Source organism: Phyllobates terribilis, unplaced genomic scaffold, assembly GCF_046119375.1.
Source record: "Phyllobates terribilis strain yellow unplaced genomic scaffold, ASM4611937v1 Scaffold_9__5_contigs__length_417890890, whole genome shotgun sequence".
Lineage (NCBI taxonomy): Eukaryota > Metazoa > Chordata > Amphibia > Anura > Dendrobatidae > Phyllobates > Phyllobates terribilis.
Genome location: NW_027362769.1, coordinates 111,595,473 through 111,613,387, shown reverse-complemented (window position 1 = coordinate 111,613,387; position 17,915 = coordinate 111,595,473). Strand labels below are relative to the sequence as shown.

The following is a 17,915-nucleotide window of genomic DNA, read 5'->3' as shown; positions in this document are numbered from 1 at the left end:
ATCTACTAAATATTAATGTCACTTTTCTGGTGAGGTGCCCATACTTATGCACCTGTCAAATTTTGTTTGAATGCAGATTGCACATTTTCTGTTAGTACAATAAACCTCATTTCAAGGCGGAAACATTACTGTGTCCAACAGTTATTACATATATCAAACTGAAATAGCTGTTGCAAAAACACCAATTTTTATAAAACATTAAGCTTAAGATTAATAGGGGTGCCCAAACTTTTTCATATAACTGTATATAGCAAATTTGCATGGTCAGTGTATTGGAAATGAAGGGTTAGTCCTATCTGATGGCAGCTCGGGTCCATGTACATCTCGTTCTCTACACTATTTGTTCCGTGGTGTGACAGCTGTCAAATCGTGTCTTACTAATTGCCACTTCACCTCGATGCCCTAGTCTCGGCTTCACACGCACCCAAGCTATGAGTCTCAAGTGTAAAACTTCCCATTCTTCGAATATTTCTCAGTGGTTAGCACTGTAGTCTTGCAGCACTGGGGTCCTGGGTTCAAATCCCACCAAGAACAATATCTGCAAGGAGTTTGTATGTTCTCCCCGTGTTTGCTCCGGGTTCTCAGGTTTCCTCTCACACTCCAAAGACATACTGATAGGGAATGTAGATTGTGAGCCCCAATTGGGATAGTGCCAATGATGTCTGAAAAGTGCTGTGGAATTAATGGCACTATATAAGTGAGTAAAATAAATAAATAAATAATAGTGTCCTGTTGTTTTTATGATTTTGAAATTTTTTATTGTTCAATTGCTTTTTAGGCCATTGGAACGTTCGGGAGAAGATGTAGACATAATATTTGCCCGTCTGAAAGAAGTAAAAGCTTTCGAGAGATTTCATCCAAATTTGCTGCAGCAGATCTGTTTTTGTGGATACTATGAGAGCCTGGAGAAGGGGGTTACATGTAAGTACAGACGGTGTAATATGAGGTCAAGTCATATGTCCATTGTAAACTCCAAATCAGCTTAATGTCTTTTGAAGTCATGTCTTCAAGCAGACATATTTGCGTTAGGAAAAGTCTAAGAAAAGTTCACATGTTACCACCTTCTACGGGATTTCAAAAATTGCCGTTAATGTTCATCCCTACGTGTATAAACAGCTAGCGAGGGGATTGACTGAAAGCCACTGCAATTTTTCAACCCTGCTGAATGGTGGGAGGCAACGGCTGTTTCGTTTCCATGACAGGAGTTGTCCATTTTATAGGGGTTCTCCAAGAATTTCCAAGTTTATAGGGATTGTCCAATTCATAAAGCAAGAAGAACAATAGAATAACAAAATATGTAATAACGTATATGAATAAGCTCTGGTGATCATTGCAGCTGATTACTAGCCTCAGTGGTCACAAATCAACTATACTTCAAATGATTGGCTGTCAAATGTCTGTTTCGGGAAGTCATTACTGGAGTAGAAATTACAGGGACTGGAGTGACTGGGAAGCATCAGAACCAGAGTGGCGGGGGATCTGTGAAGTGAGTAGGACTTTTTTGTTATTTTACAAACTTATTTGCAGTTTAAAGAAAAAAACATTGTCTGGACAACCCCTTTATGGAGCTTTAGGTAATAATAACTTGCAATAGAGAAAGTGTGAGGGCACCACAAAATAATTTAGGGGCTCATCCTGGCACACACTGACAAAGAATTGCCTGGAGATCACCTTGTAAAAATATAAATTTATTGTATACATAAGTAACAAACCAAGGCAGTACAAAGTATTAAAAACAATTAAAAAGGCTATAAGCCTAGACCATATATCATATAGGTGATAGAATGTAATAAAACTAGCACCTACCCTCTTGGGGACCCTTGTGACCTTTGGATACCTTGCATGTTATGTATATTGGCCTATGGGGGTAGGTGCTAGTTTTATTACATTCTATCACCTATATGATATATGGTCTAGGCTTATAGCCTTTTTAATTGTTTTTAATACTTTGTACTGCCTTGGTTTGTTACTTATGTATACAATAAATTGATATTTTCACAAAGTGATCTCCAGGCATTTGAATACTTCTGTGTTCTCTTGAGGTAATAATAACTGATGCATAATTATATTTATATAGATTATTTTTTTTAAAGGGTATCTGTCACCAGGTTTTTGCTACCCCATATGAGAGCAGCATAATGTAGAGACAGAGGCCCTGATTCCAGCAATGTGTCACTTATTGGGCTGCTTGCTGTAGTTTTGATAAAATCACTGTTTTCCCTGCTGCAGATGAAGCAGTTCTCTGAATGCTGAGCTGTGTCTAACCCCGCCCACACCACTGATTAGCAGCTTTCTATGTATACTGTGCATAGGAGGAAAGCTGCCAATCAGTGGTGGGAGTGGGATTATACAGAGCTCATGAATATGGGGGACTACATGCCAGAAGGTTTACTAGTCCTCTAGTGATAATCTCCTGCTGATAAAGCTAATTTTATCAAAACTGCAGCAAGCAACCCAGTAAGTGACACAGCGCTGCAATTAAGGTCTCTGCCTCTACATTAGGCTGCTCTTCAATTAGGTGGCAAAAACTTAGCGATTGACTTTCTATGTCGATATTTGGCTATTGTTATAGCTAGTAACCCTTTTTACAACTTCAAGTCGGTCCAGATTGGTGATTCCTCTATTGGAGAGAAAGCAGACACAAGACAGCTTGGTGCTTACTTTACTTGTATGAGGCACACTTTTTGAACTTCTATATAGTCCTTTTGGGAAGACAATTTGGCAATAAGGGCTTCACTTACTTTCTCTGTCAAAACTCCTTACTTTCTCCGTCCACCTCCGGAAGGCTCTCGCCTTTGTTTGTGTTCTTCACAATGTAACTTAAAGGGGTTGTCCACTACTAGGACAACCCCTTCTTGATCTAAATGTTTGGCCCCAATAAAATAAAAAAGCTTATACTCATCTCCCGTGCTGGCGCCGTTCCAGCAGTGTCGGCACTTGCGGTCCCGGGGCTGCCGTGCGGTTGTTGTGACACGTGACCTCGGCGTCCAATCAGCTCTGGTGTCACTGTCCCCGCCTCCTGTTGAATTGAACATAAAGAGGAAATCTGGGCTGCAGCTGATCTCTGACTTCCTCTTCATGTTCAGTTTGAAAGGCGGTGGAGACAGTGACGCCAACGCTGATTGGGCGCCGGAGTCACGTGTCACAACAGCAGCACGGGAGCCCCGGCGAGAGCGAGTGCCGACAGTGCAGGAACGGAGCTGACACTGGAGGTGAGTATAAGCTTTTTATTTTATCATGGCCATGTGTGGGGTATGACAAGGAGTTGTCCAAGTAGTGGACAACTTCTTTAAAGTTGATGTAAAGGGCTGATTGGGCGCCGGGGTCATGTGTCACAACAACCGTATGAGAGCTCCAGGACAACGAGTGTCAAGACCGCTGGAACGGCGCCGGCATGGGAGGTGAGTATAGGGTTTTTTATTTTATCGGGGCCAAACATTTAGATCAAGAAGGGGTTGTCCTAGTAGTTGACAACCCCTTTAACTCTCTCACAGCAACTCTCTATCTCTCACCCCTCGGTCCTCTCTTCCGACAGTCGCACCTCACTTCAACCACAGAACGGCTCTTCAGCCTTGGATATCCTGGGTGGACATGGTAACTGGATGCCTGTTGGAACTTCACGACACACTCTTGGTGATGCACCTCACGCTCCATCAGGTGTCACAATTTTGCTTGGCCCCTAAAAGCTGCATCTATTTTTCTCTGAGTATCCACAGAAAGACCCTAAACATTTCCCAGTCTTTAGTTCGCTTACAGTGGTGGCTCCTCTCAGAAACCAGTGGTATCCTCCACTCAATATCGGTACTGCCTCCCCCTCAAGGGATAGTTACAGAGATAATCTCCCTTTTCAGAGATAGTCCGAGGCAGCACACTGCATAGGTAGATGTACCCTTACTTCTCCTTCAAGTTGCAGGCCATAACGGGCATAAAGATCCACCTTCTGCTCATGCTCTCTGTGACTGATTTCAAGTGGCAGAAAGCTGGCCTTTAAAGGGATTGTCCCACGAACAAAGTACATTTGAAACACTAGATCTTGGAATATCCTTCTTTCTTCCAACATAAGCCATTGGGGTTTCATTGAAAATGTTGCATCAATTTGCTTTTATAGGCTCTTTGATTATTTGCACATTCAACTTTGATGTGGTCATAAATCAGCTTAGAGGAGCTCAGAGAAAGACAGATAAAAGAGTTACAAACGCCCTGTCAGACACTCATAGTGTGATGACTGATTCTCAGTTAACACATTCTGCAGCCAGTGATACACATCATAACACAGAGGATACGGACTGCAAATGGCTCAAAATTTTTAATGAAAACCAATTTAAAAAATTATGCATGCATTTGAGAAAAAAAATGTCCCCTAAAGTGGACAACCCCTTTAATTACTTTAGTATCAACTATAGACTATAAACATCTTGGCAGTCCCCATTCTGTTCTGCTTTGACATTCTAAAACGTCGCTGCATTGTGGAGCAGCTGCACTAACATTGAGGGATCCAGCAGTCAGACACAGCTAGATTTACTGCAGAGAAGGCAAAAAATAATTAATGATCATGTCTACTTTCTCGATTGCTGTATATACAGTGCTGAACAAGCACTGTGTTTACAGATGTGGAAGCACTTCCTTCTCCGGATCAACATGAGCTTCTGAGTCTGAGAAAACAATCAGTTCTGCTGTACAGAAAAGAGACAGATTTTTCTCCTGGAACTGGGGCTACTTTACCATCCCTAGTTACAGGGAAAATCAGCAATAAAACAAAGTATTAATATGGTAAAATGCCCCCTAAAGATCTTATAAGATCTTATGGGGGGAACAGTGTGCAAAATAAATGAAAAAATAAATAAGCATAACAATTGAAAAAAAAAAAATCACACACAGCCCGAACTGTTGTTTCTAGCCCCACCCCCATTGAAAAAAAAATTTGTACAACTGTTCAATATGTAATAATAATTTATATGGAAATGGGAACACAATTTGAAATGTTTTTAGCAATCTGTTGTGGACATCGAAAAATTATAAAAAATGTGAAAAATAGACACAATTTAGTTATTTTCATTATATTTTCCCGCATTTTCAGCAAGAAAAGAAAAGGAATGTAAAAATGATGAACAAAAAATAAGTACCATGTAAAGAGACAAAAATGTTTTCATATTTTAGAATATTAAAATACATGGAAATTTTTAGAGCAGTTAAATGTACAGTAAAAAAACAAAAATTAGCCTGGTCAGGAATGGGGGAAAATGACCTGGTCATGAACTGGTCAAGGGTATGTTTACAAGAATTCATCCATGTTGAATTGTGCTCCAAACTTCATATGAAAAAAAACACTTCAAATACCCTTTGAATAAGAACTCTTCAAATTTGATCACTGAATCAGTTGAAGCAAAAAAATATTCCCAATCAGAAAAACCATGTAACAAAGAAAAAAAACACATTAAAAAAAATCCACTTAAAAACTTAGTGTGAATTTACCCTCAAAATTTCTACACATCTGCTGACAATGATCCAAAAAAGCTTCACGTTTGCAAAGTTTTCCATGTATCATTAAAGAGGTTGTCCACCTTTGAGGACATCTTCTCGTTTTATTTTAAATAAATGCTTGCAGTTTGCACTTAATATTTTTTCCAATTGGGTTTCATTTCAAGTTTTGCACCGTTTGCCTTCTATATCCTGTTGCAATGTATATTGCTCTCTGCAAAAGGAGTTAACTGAGAATCTTTCAGTGAGCTCATTCTGATCAGAGCTGTTTTTTTCTGAGCTCTTTCCAGCTAATTTATAACCACAGACCACATCAAAGATGAATGTGCAGGGAAACAAAGAGCCTGTAGAAGCCAAAGGGTGCAAAAGCTGTAATTAAACCCAATTACAAAAATGATTTTTAGCCCCAAATACATGCTTTTATGTAAAAAGAAATGTCCCCAAAGGTGGCCAATCCCTTTAACTGCTATGACAAAGATACATGCTGTAAGGTTGTAAAATAGCATTTTTTCTTTGGTTACAGTATATCGCCAGGGTGACATTGGTACAAGCTGGTATGCGGTGCTCACCGGATCCTTAGATGTCAAAGTGACTGAGACAAACAGCCATCAGGTAAAGTGTTGAGAGATTAAAGGATTGTAACCACAAGTTGTTAGTACAAGTTACATGTGTTCTGGATTGTCTTCTTTATTTCAATTAATGTGTTGAGGACATTATTTTGTGTCACTTACTAACATATAAGTATTACAGGTTCTCTTCCTTCTTCACAGACTGCACAGTTCTCCTGCTCTCAGAATGTCTGCTGATGGAGGAACATGTGACCAGACCCGCCCATCTGCCTCCTCCAATAGAAAAGCACTGCACACAGGAGAACTGTTTTTCTATTGGAGGAGGCAGATGGGGGGTCTGGTCACATGCTCCTCCATCAGCAGCCATTCTGAGAACAGGAGAGCTGTGCAGGCTATGGAGAAGTCTGTAGTAACAAGCATTTGGCTCTTCACACAGGAAGGAGAACCTAGCCTGTAATTAGACATCAGCTAATCTCCCAATATTTGTTTTGGGCAGATTCGCTCAATTTGGCCGGCAGATTCGATTTTGTCCAAATTGAAAGTGTTCTCCAGATTCAACGTATAATAAATTAAGGGGTTGAGTGGATATAAAATAATAAAGGGCATTATACTCACCTGTGCTGATGGTCCCATTAAGCGCAAACTAGATGAGGTGTCATGTCGCTGCCGAATGCTGTGGCATGCTCAGTAATTTGGTATAAATCACCAACAGTGTCACTAGCAAAGCACCATCCCACCTCTCCCTCCATGAACCACACATATGAAAACCATCCGCTCATCCTTTCTACATCTCACAAAATCTTGGTGGTTCATACCAATAGTTTGAAAAGTTGACTCATTAGACCCCAGTCCAGATTTCCACTGATCTAATGTCAAGTCTTTGTGTTGCTTGGCCCAATTAGGTTTCTTCGTGTTTGCTGTCCTCAGTAGTAGCATTTTTTCACCAATTTGACCATTAACACCTACTGGTCGCAACTTCTTCTGGACAGTTATTGTTGAGATGTGCCTGCTACTTGATGTCTCTGCATCATTTATAAGGTCCGTTATTTGAGTTGATATCAATTTGCAGTTTCTGAGGCTGGTAACTCTGATGCACTTATCCTCTGCAGCAGAGATAATTTTTGAACTTCCTTTCCTGGGGAAGTCCTCATGACTGCCAGTTTCATCATAGCAAATGATGGTTTTCATGTCTGCACTTGAGGATACCTTCGAAGCTCTAACAATTTTCCGGATTGACTGGCATTTATTTCTTACAGTAATGATGGACTGTCGTTTTTCTTAGTTGAGTGGTTCTTACCATATTCTAGCTCAGGACAGCTATGAAATAGGGCTCAGTACTGTATGGAGCTGTGTACCAACACTGCCTCTGCAAAACACAACTGATGGTCGCAAACACTTTCTGGAGGCCGATGATTCCACAAATAAACTCTTGATGAGTTGTAGCTGTTCATCGGCACCAATTCTAGGTGACGACCTGATGAAGCTTGTGAGAATGACAAGGGGCTGTAAAGCTGTCTTCAGACTAAGGCCACGGCCCCACTATCAGTATTTGGTCAGTATTCGGTCAGTATTTTTTTTCAGGAGTGGGAGCCAAAACCAGGTGAGGAACAATCAGAGAAAGGCTGTGTGCCCACGTAGCATTTTTCAAGCGTATATGCTGCGGAATTTCCGCAGCGTAAACGCTTGAAAAACGCATGTATATCCGCACCCCATGGTCCCCAATGGGATTCCGCAAGTTCTCCGCAGCGTTTATGCCGCGTTCAAAAATCCGCAGCATGTCATTTAATTTTGCGTTTCCGCAAGCGGAATTGCCTTTGTCCAATGCATAAAAAACGCAAGGCAATTCCGCATGTGGAAAACGCGTGATAAACGCGCGAAAAATGCGCGATAAACGCGTGCGGAATTCCGCATGCGTTTTTCCGGGAGAGGACTTGCATTTATGCAGCAGAAATTTTCTGCTTCATAAATGCAACGTGGGCACATAGCCAAAAGGTATAATAGAAACAAGTCACCAATTCTGCATTTATCACCCTCTCCTGAGAAAAAATACTGACCGAATACTGACCAAATACTGATAGTGGGGCCGTGGCCTAAAAGTGGAGTACATTCAGGAATCTAAGGTGTAAAACATATTCTGGTTTGTATCACACATGTTTCTTTACTCCTTGTTTTCATATACAGGTGCTTCTCACAAAATTAGAATATCACCAAAAAATTTATTTATTTCAGTTCTTCAATACAGAAACTGAAACTCCTATATTATATAGAGTCATTACAAACAGAGTGATCTATTTCAAGTGTTTATTTCTGTTAATGTTGATGGTTATAGCTTACAGCCAATGAAAACACAAAAGTCATTATCTCAGTAAATTAGAATACTTTATAACAACAGCTTGAAAAATGTTTTTTAAAATCTGAAATGTATGTTCAGTAAATGCCCTCAATACTTGGTCGGGGCTCCTTTTGCATCAATTACTGCATCAATGCGGCAATGTGGCATGGAGGCGATCAGCCTGTGGCACTGCTGAGGTGTTATGGAAGCCCAGGTTGCTTTGATAGCAGCCTTCAGCTCGTCTGCATTGCTGGGTCTGGTGTCTCTCATCTTCCTCTTGACAATAACCTATAGATTCTCTATGGAGTTAAGGTCAGGCGAGTTTGCTGCCAATCAAGCACAGTGATACTGTTGTTTGTAAACCAGGTATTGGTACTTTTGGCAGTGTGGACAGATGCCAAGTCCTGCTGGAGAATGAAATTTCCATCTCCAAAAAGCTTGTCGGCAGAGGGAAGCATGAAGTGCTCTAAAATTTCCTGGTAGACGGCTGCGCTGACTTTGGTCTTGATAAAACACAGTGGACCTCCACCAGCAGATGACATGGCTCCCCAAACCATCACTGATTGTGGAAACTTCACACTAGACCTCAAGCAGCTTGGATTGTGGCCTCTCCGCTCTTCCTCCAGACTCTGGGACCTTGATTTCCAAATGAAATGCAAAATTTACTTTCATCTGAAAACAACACCTTGGAGCACTTAGCAACAGTCCAGGTCTTTTTCTCCTTGGCCCAGGTAAGACGCTTCTGGCGTTGTCTATTGGTCATGAGTGGCTTGACACCAGGAATGCGACACTTGTAGCCCATGTCCTGGATACGTCTGTGTGTGGTGGCTCTTGAAGCAATGACTCCAGCAGCAGTCCACACCTTGTGAATCTCCCCCAAATTTTTGAATGGCCTTTTCTTCACAATCCTTTCAAGGCTGCTGTTATCCCGGTTGCTTGTGCACCTTTTTCTAACACACTTTTTCCTTCCTCTCAACATTCCATTAATATGCTTGGATACAGCACTCTGTGAACAGCCAGCTTCTTTAGCAATGATCTTTTGTGGCTTACCCTCCTTGTGGAGTGTGTCAATGACTGCCTTCTGGACATCTGTCAAGTCAGCAGTCTTCCCCATGATTGTGGAGCCTGCTAAAACAGACTAAGGGACATTTTTAAAAGCCTAGGAAGCCTTTGCAGGTGTTTTTTGTTAATTATTCTAATTTACTGAGATAATGACTTTTGTGTTTTCATGATCTGTAAGCCATAATCATCAACATTAACAGAAATAAACACTTGAAATAGATCACTCTGTAATGATTCTATATAATATATGAGTTTCACTTTTTGAATTGAAGAACTGAAATAAATTAACTTTTTGATAATATTCTAATTTTGTGAGAAGAACCTGCATGTTCCTTCATGGTTTTGCTGCCTTCAGTCTGAATTTATAATGTGCACTTTCCAGTAACAAGAAAAACCATTACATTAACACGTGTGTACAAACTTTTAAATGGTACTGTGTATCCATAATTCCTCTATATATTAAGGCGAGATGTTATTTACTGTCAGTCTATAAAAATCCATTAGCAAAAAAAACTTATGCCTACCGTTTACTGCATGTCTGCCATAGTACAGAGGAATTCTGGAGGAAAATCAAATTCTAAAGCTTTCACCTGAATAGGAACTGACACAATACAGTGTACGGAGCTGTGCTGTTCCTGTTCTGTACAATATTTACATTCAACGCCCAGTTGAGATTCTAACTGTTGATCGCGGAGGTGCCAGTTGTCAGACCCCTGCCAGATATTGATGTCCTCTTCTAAGGATAAGTCAGCTACTGTATGTCACAGTACTGGACAAATCCTTTAAGGTTTTTTCTTTTTTTTTTTTTTTTAAAAAAGACAAAACTTTTATAATAGAAATAACTTTATGGGTGAACCCATAAAATAATAATTGCAGAGGCCTCTTTATTGGGCAAGTTTACAAATTACTAATTTGTTTGTTCTTCAGTCAGGCCATGTTCACATGTATCATAAATGCTGCATCTTTTTTTGCAGCTTTTTAGCTCCATATTTTCTGCACCAAAATACGCACTGTGTTTTGTTTCTGTAGTTTCTCGTTTATTTAATGCGTTTTAGGTGCAGATTTAAAGTAGAGTTTTTCATGCGTTTTTCTTTTTAAAGTACAGAAAAGTCTTTATTCTGCATTTAAAAACTTCATTTTTCCCAGCCTCCCCATAGATGCCTAAAGTGAAAAAATATGCATTAAGAAAACAGAAAGTCCAATAGCATTTTTAAATACATATCAGTTTTCATGAAATCTCATCCATTTTGCTTGGACAATTAAATGCAGTAGATTTTTTTCACAAAGAAACTCAGCAGAAAAAACAAGCATTATTATGCTACATGAGAACATAGTCCAACTGTTTTGTAATTTTGACTGATGAAGTGGCCCCTGTGCTCCACTAGGTGGCGGTCAGTTTCCTTTGCTGCTTTATTTCTCTTGTCTTTTTTTCCGGATCACGGTTATTACATGGCATAAAATGAACTTTACGTAAACGTTGTTTTCCTTTTGCCGTTTATGTTCAGTTTTCTCATTATGGTAATTAGAGATTGCTTCATACTTTATAGATCTTTTACTCTCATGTAGCTTTTCTGAGTAAATTACAATATACAACTGTAAATTGGCTTTATAGAAAGAGCGATCTTACAAGGAAAGTGATACGAGTTAGTTAGAAGATACATTTGATGTATATGTACATTAAATTAAATCCAAAACCTCCACGGCTAAACCCAATTCTCATATTAGTATCCCAGTCAGTATAAGTGAGTATCCATTTGAAAAAATTTCTGCCGACAGTAATTTTGCATTTTTTTGCTATAAAGAGTATTCCACCCATTGATTTATTTGGAAAAATATATATATTTTTTTCCAGGTAATAAGCAGATGACTATTGGTTCGGAACATTTGCTGTCAGGTTCCACCACAGTTTGCTTCTCATTGCTGAAGTTCTCAGAAGCCGAACACCATTTCCATTTGTTTGCCCTTCTAACAAAATATAATTGGCCAAAGTGGACAACCTATTTAATTTTCCTTCTCATATAATGTTCATTCATCTCTAAAAGTTCCATGTCCATGGTTGCAATTGCTTTGGTTCCATATTGGATTTTTTTAGGACTTATTCTTCTATTAGCAGTTTTCAACAAATAGCAAAAGTATTACCAGAATTGTCACCTCACAGGTCTTCACTGTTAAATTATATAAAACCAACCATAGTTGAAAAGAATAAGGCCCCAGTCACTGGTCCGTTTTGGGATTTCATTGCAGGAACAGACAAATGGAATTCATGCCCAAAATGGACTCATTTGCCAACTGATACAAACAGAAGTAGGTTCATTGATTTATGTCTTGGTTCTGTTTTGTGTCTGTCCTTAGAGCTTAAGAAAAAGTGCGTTACACAGAACTTTTTTCCCCCATTTTAAAAAACTGACACCAAACGGAGACAAGATGGATAATCAGTGGAGCCTCTCTGCTTACTTTTGCATCAGTTAGCAAACGGGTCCATTAGGGGCATGAATTTTTGTTGTCTGTTCCCATAATGGAACGAACAAATGGAACTTTGAAATAGACATGTTGTCACGATTCCTCCTCTCAGTGTGATGAGAGGCAGCTCAACTGTCCAATCTGGGGCAGGGGCGTGCTGAGCTGTCAGTATCGTGATAGACTGTTCAGCTGTCCAATTTGAGGCTTGGGCTTGCTGAGCTCAGTGTGGTGAGTGACAGTCCTGTTGTCTACTCAGGGTCGGGCGTGCTGGATTTCCTATATATATCTCCTTTTCGGAATGATTCCCTGCTATTTAGCTGGCTGCCTGCCTCTTATCTCTGCCAGTTGTAGCTCTGCTTAGTTTGATGTGTGTTTGCTCTGTGCTTTGAGTTCTAGTATTTTGATCTTTGTTGAGCGACCTTGGATTTGCCGTTGACCATCCGTTTACCTAGCCCTTTTGTCTTGATGCGTTTCCTTCTTGGAATTCTGACCTCAGACTGTGACCTGATTACGCCTTTTGTCTCACCCTTCTATTTATGATGTACTTTTCTGGCTTTTGTCCTCGGATTTCCTGACTTACCCACCTCACGGTGTGTCCGTAAGTAGTGACTAGCCTGACACACGTGACCTGAGCTTTTAAACAGACACCATCTATTAATTGTTAACCTATGGCCTCAATAAGACTGAGAGAAAAAAAAGAAAAAGAGTATATTACTCATATCCATCGGCCCTGCGGATAAGCATTGTACCTGGATTTTGCCAAGTTTTGAAAACTTATTCAGTGTAACTTGTTTTGTGGACTCTTGAGTGAAGCATGGAGATTCCTCATCTCTTGCATTTTATTTAACCCCAATCAATGAAAGGTTAGTTTTCCTCCATATAACCAGGATAATCGTCACTCAACCAGTCAGTGTGCAAACTTCAAGGGTGAAATTGAAGACAATGCAAGCAGATTGTGGTCAAATCGGAGGAAAGCTGTGTTTGAGAGGTTAGATGGGGAGCAGAAGTGAGTGAAGATAAGGTCTCCTGTGTGTCCCTCTTTGTGAGTGGCTGTAGAGTACCAATGTGGGAGGCTGAAGCTGTCAGTGATAGGAGTTTGAAGGCAGCAAAATTGCATGTGTCAATGGGGAGGTTGAAGACACCTACGATGATGATAGGGATAATGGTGGAAAAGGATCAAAGGCAAAGTGGTTGAGGAAGGTGGAGACAGGACCTGGTAATTGCTAAACGATGGCCACTTGGAAGTTGAACTGGCAATTGTGTAGAAAATACGGGCTGGAGGTTATCTGCCAGGAAGGAGGTATCCGCAGAGGTAAGTAGAAAAGGTTTTATTTAAACGACGCATTCCTAGGCCGATCAGATCCCTTCATCAGGTGTGATAAAATAGGAAATTGCCCAATCTTTATACTGGTTACCATGTAACATAAGAAGCTAAATATGCACAATAAAAAACATAAAAGAAAATTATGGCTGCGCCCACTGAATGGCCGAACCCACTAGACAACCAGGCCCTTGCTCCATACACTTGTATAGAGCAAGGCCTCGCCCACTAGGCTTCTGCCCTTGAGTATGCACATCGCATATATCACCGCAGCACAACACCACAGGATTCGCAGCACACAGTGCGGGCCCTGGGGGTGATTCATAAGAGTGACTGCAGACTTATAATTTTAGACTGGACAACCCCTTTAAGGTGATAGTTATTAAAATTGTATTGCTTCAAGACTTTCAATGAACCATATAAATCCGCAGTCAGACCAAAAAACGTGGTGGAAAGTAAAACTATAATAACTTTTCTTAAACGTGACCAGGGCTGTGGAGTCGGAGTCGTGGAGTCTGAGTCGCTGTCCATTTTGGTGGAGTCGGAGTCGGAATCGGAGGCGGTATAAAATGGACCGACTCCAACTCCTAAAATATATAATAAATTGGGTATCAATTCATTTCAATGCAGTTTGTGGGGAATATTTTTTTCATAAGAATTTGGGAAAGTTATGAAATGTCCTATAAATGTCTCTCCTATTCCTGATCTAAGGGTCTAGACGTTTAGCTGAGATGAATCTGTGCTACAGTAAATTTATCACTTAACTATGAGCCATGTATGAGGGAGTCGGAGTTGGAGGTGGTGTCATGGAAATTGAGGAGTCGGAGTCGGAGGTTTGGCTTACCGACTCCACAGCCCTGAACGTAACTTAATCTACTAACTCGCTCCCTTTTTCCTCTGTCCTTCATTTTAGCATTTTATATTGGTTTCACGCTCAAGTATGTACTGTATATCAGGTTTTGTGACGTCCTCTTAGCAAGAATATTGGGAAAACTCCTGACTTATACACAAAGTGTATTCCTAGGTCGCTATTGGCCTAACAGAGGCCAAAAGAGTGTCCTTATTCCACAGAACAATAGTGTATTCAATATAAAACGTAACCTGATCAAGTTGACATTGGGACAGTAATACCTGTGATTGACAGCTGGGCATCTCATTTATCATATAGGAAACCTTTGATTGTGGTCAATAGTCACTGTGGTCCCTAAAGAGCTTGACGGACCATGGACCAAGGCACCATGGCATACAGGAGTCCATCATGGAATCAAAGACCCCAATGTCTGCCTTAGTTGTCCATATATATTGTGTGTGTGTATATGTATATATATGTATATATACTGTGTATAAGTCATGGTAGAAAGTGCAAATAAGTTTGATAAAGCTTTAACAAATCCCCTTTTTATTAAAGTTTAAAAAAAATACATTAGTAGAAATATGTAGTCATAAAATGCATGTATGGTATTGCTGCATATTTTTTATGCCACATGGCACGAAACCATAAAAAGAATGATGCTAAAAATGTAAGTTTTCTTTTAAGACTGAGTTGATTGAAAAGTTTAAAAAAATATGGCTTATGAATATTGTGTTAGATCAGCTCACTCGGCTACACATAGAGGTAGACACTTGAACACTGTCTCTTTAAATCTTCCACTGGTTTATTAAGAGTACTGCATAAACCATGGCAATGTTAGCGAAACAACGTATGGCACAGTTCTTGTTGCCAGGGCTGTGGAGTCAGAGTCGTGGAGTCGGTATAAAATGGACCGACTCCTAAAATATATAATAAATTGGGTACAGTAGTTCAATGCAGTTTGTGGGGAATATTTTTTCATAAGAATTTGGGAAAGTTATGAAATGTCCTATAAATGTCTGTCCTATTCCTGATCTAAGGGTCTAGACTTTTAGCTGAGAAGAATCTGTGCTACAGTAAATTTATCACTTAAACATGAGCCGTGTATGAAGGAGTCGGCATGGAAATTGAGGAGTCGGAGTTGGACGTTCAGCTTACCGACTCCACCGCCATGCTTGTTGCTGCGGAAATCCGCCCGCTTCAGGAACAAACAACACAAGGTTCAGCTTTCCTTAACATGAAAACACAGCTCCAGAGCTTTCACTGCCATGCCCCCCTAACACTGAATGTTCCAGAAGGCTGGATATTCATCATCTGGACTCCTCCCACTCTAAGGCTGTTCAATCAACCTAGCACTAAACATGGCCGATCAACCCCTCTCAGCACTTAGCGTGCTGGAGCATTTTCCTAGGTTTATATTACTGAAACTAACAACCTCAGTGCTACATATCTCCCCTCCAGTACTTTACCAGTGACTTTGTCACAATATGGAAACCTGAAATTGGACAGACTTTTGGTTCCTGTAGAACTGGCATCCAGCTAAAAAGGACATTTTGGAAAATCATTAGGATCTGTCAGTTTGATGCTGTATGTAATAATAAGTAGCTTAGATGAAGGACAGGACTCTTCTTGCAATACTTCTAGGTGTCGTGTTCAACTGGATGCCAGGTACAGTATACAGCAGCCCACACAATGACTGAGTTGATTAGAAAGTTAAAAAAAATATGGCTTTTGAATATGTAAACCTAAAATGGGACAGACCTTGTGGGGTAAACCCCCACTTTACAGCTCCCAGTAGGACTGGCATCCATCTGAAAAGGACTTTTTGGAAGATCATTATGATCTGTTCTCTGTCAGTTAGATACTGTATGTAATAATAACTAGCTAAGATGAAGGACAGGGCTCTTCTCACAATTTTCCTTCTAGGTGTCGTGTTCAGCTGGATGCCAGGTATAGTACACAGCAACCTCACAATGTGCTTCCAAGTCGTCTAGTTTTAACACTATTGGCATAATTTCGATGCCAAGTGTCTTTGGGCTCTTGGCACTTCATCACAGAGTGTTTGGATAATTACTTTCCACTTTTCTTCTAGGATGCAGTTATTATATGTACGCTGGGAGTTGGCACTGCTTTTGGAGAGTCAATACTGGATAACACCCCCCGACATGCCACCATTGTTACAAGGGAAAACAGTGAACTCTTACGGATCGAACAGAAGGACTTTAAAGCTCTGTGGGAGGTAGGCATTTTGAATGGTTACAACTCAGCTGTGCAACTCTTTCTATATATTTGCTGCCATATTTACTTGTCATCATTGATGAGGTTTACTGACATTCACCGAAGGGAAAACACTTCACAGAATTATGGAAATGCCTTTGACAGTTTCCATATTGCGATGGTTCTTACAAGTGTGTATATATATTTACAGTGTGGCATATGAGAGCTGTAAATAACAAATGGAGATGCAGAAAGTAACAGTTGCTGGAAGATGCCAGATCGCAGTGCACAAAGCGTTTTTTTTTTTTCTGTTTCAGCTGTGGAGACATATGTAATGCTTGGAAATGGATTCTATCTGGGTAAAGTGTCTGTCGTTTCATATCAGAGGCAGACTGGCAGACGTGTGATTTAATAAGGATCTGATGTCCAGAATCTCCAAATGTAAAGGAGAAAAACAAAAATGTTATCATCCTGCAACATTCCAGCACGTGGTGCGCACTAATTTTACTGACAGGGTTTTGGCCAAGTTTTAAAGTTCTCCCTACTGATAGAAGCATAGAATCATAGAATGTTAGCGTTGGAGGGGACCTCCTGGGTCATCTGGTCCAACCCCCTGCTCAGTGCAGGATTCACTAAACCATCTCAGACAGATGTCTGCCCAGCCTTTGTTTGAAGACTTCCATTGAAGGAAAACTCACCCCCTCTCGTGGCTGCCTGTTCCACTCATTCATCACCCTCACTGTCGAAAAGTTTTTTCTAATATCTAATCTGTATCTTCTCCCATTCAGTTTCATCCCATTGATTCTTGTTTTTCTTTGTGCAAATGAGAATAAAGCTGATCCTTCTACAGTGTGACAGCCCTTGAGATATTTGTAGACAGCTATTAAGTCTTTTCTCAGTCTTCTCTTTTGCATGCTAAACATTCCCAAATCCTCTAACCGCTTCTCATAGGACATTGTTTGCTGACTGGTCACCATTCTGGTCACTCTCCTCTGAACTCGCTCCAGTTTCTTCAAGTCTTTTTTACAATGTGGTGCCCAGAACTGGACACAGTAATCCAGATGAAGTCTGACCAAAGTGTAGTAGAGGGGGATATTTACTTCACGTGATTTGTACTGTATGCTTCTGTTAATACATCCCAGAATTGTTTGCCTTTTTGCTGCTGCATCACACTGTTGACTCATGTTCAGTCTATGATCTATTAGTATACCTAAGTCTTTTTCACATGTACTGTTGCTTAGCTCTATTCCTCCCATTCTGTATATGATTTTTTCATTTTTCTTGCCCAGATGTAGGACTTTGCATCTCTCCTTGTTAAATACCATGCTGTTAGTTGCTGCCCACTGCTCCAGTTTATTTAGGTCTTTTTGAATCCTCTCTCACTCTTCTCTAGTATTAGCTATCCCTCCTAGCTTTGTGTTATCAGCAAATTTAATCAGTTTACCCTCAATTCCTTCATCTAAATCATTGATAAAGATATTGAACAACACAGGGCCCAGAACAGAGTCTTGTGGTACCCCACTTGAGACATTCTTCCAACTTGTTATGCAGCTATTTATGACCACTCTTTGGGTCCAATCACTAAGCCAGTTATGAATCCACCTAACAGTTGCCTTGTCCATTCCA

At 40.3% G+C, this 17,915-nt stretch overlaps 1 protein-coding gene across 3 annotated transcripts in view; it reads left to right on the top strand.

Moving 5' to 3' along the window:
- Positions 1–17,915, top strand: part of RAPGEF4 (Rap guanine nucleotide exchange factor 4) — a 370,796-nt gene that overhangs the window by 30,280 nt on the left and 322,601 nt on the right. For all 3 annotated transcript variants that reach the window (XM_073646933.1, XM_073646932.1, XM_073646934.1), the window contains exons 2-4: positions 779–921; positions 6,002–6,090; positions 16,165–16,311. In XM_073646933.1, coding sequence (XP_073503034.1) covers positions 779–921; positions 6,002–6,090; positions 16,165–16,311 — 379 coding nt within the window. The remainder of the gene's footprint in view (positions 1–778; positions 922–6,001; positions 6,091–16,164; positions 16,312–17,915) is intronic.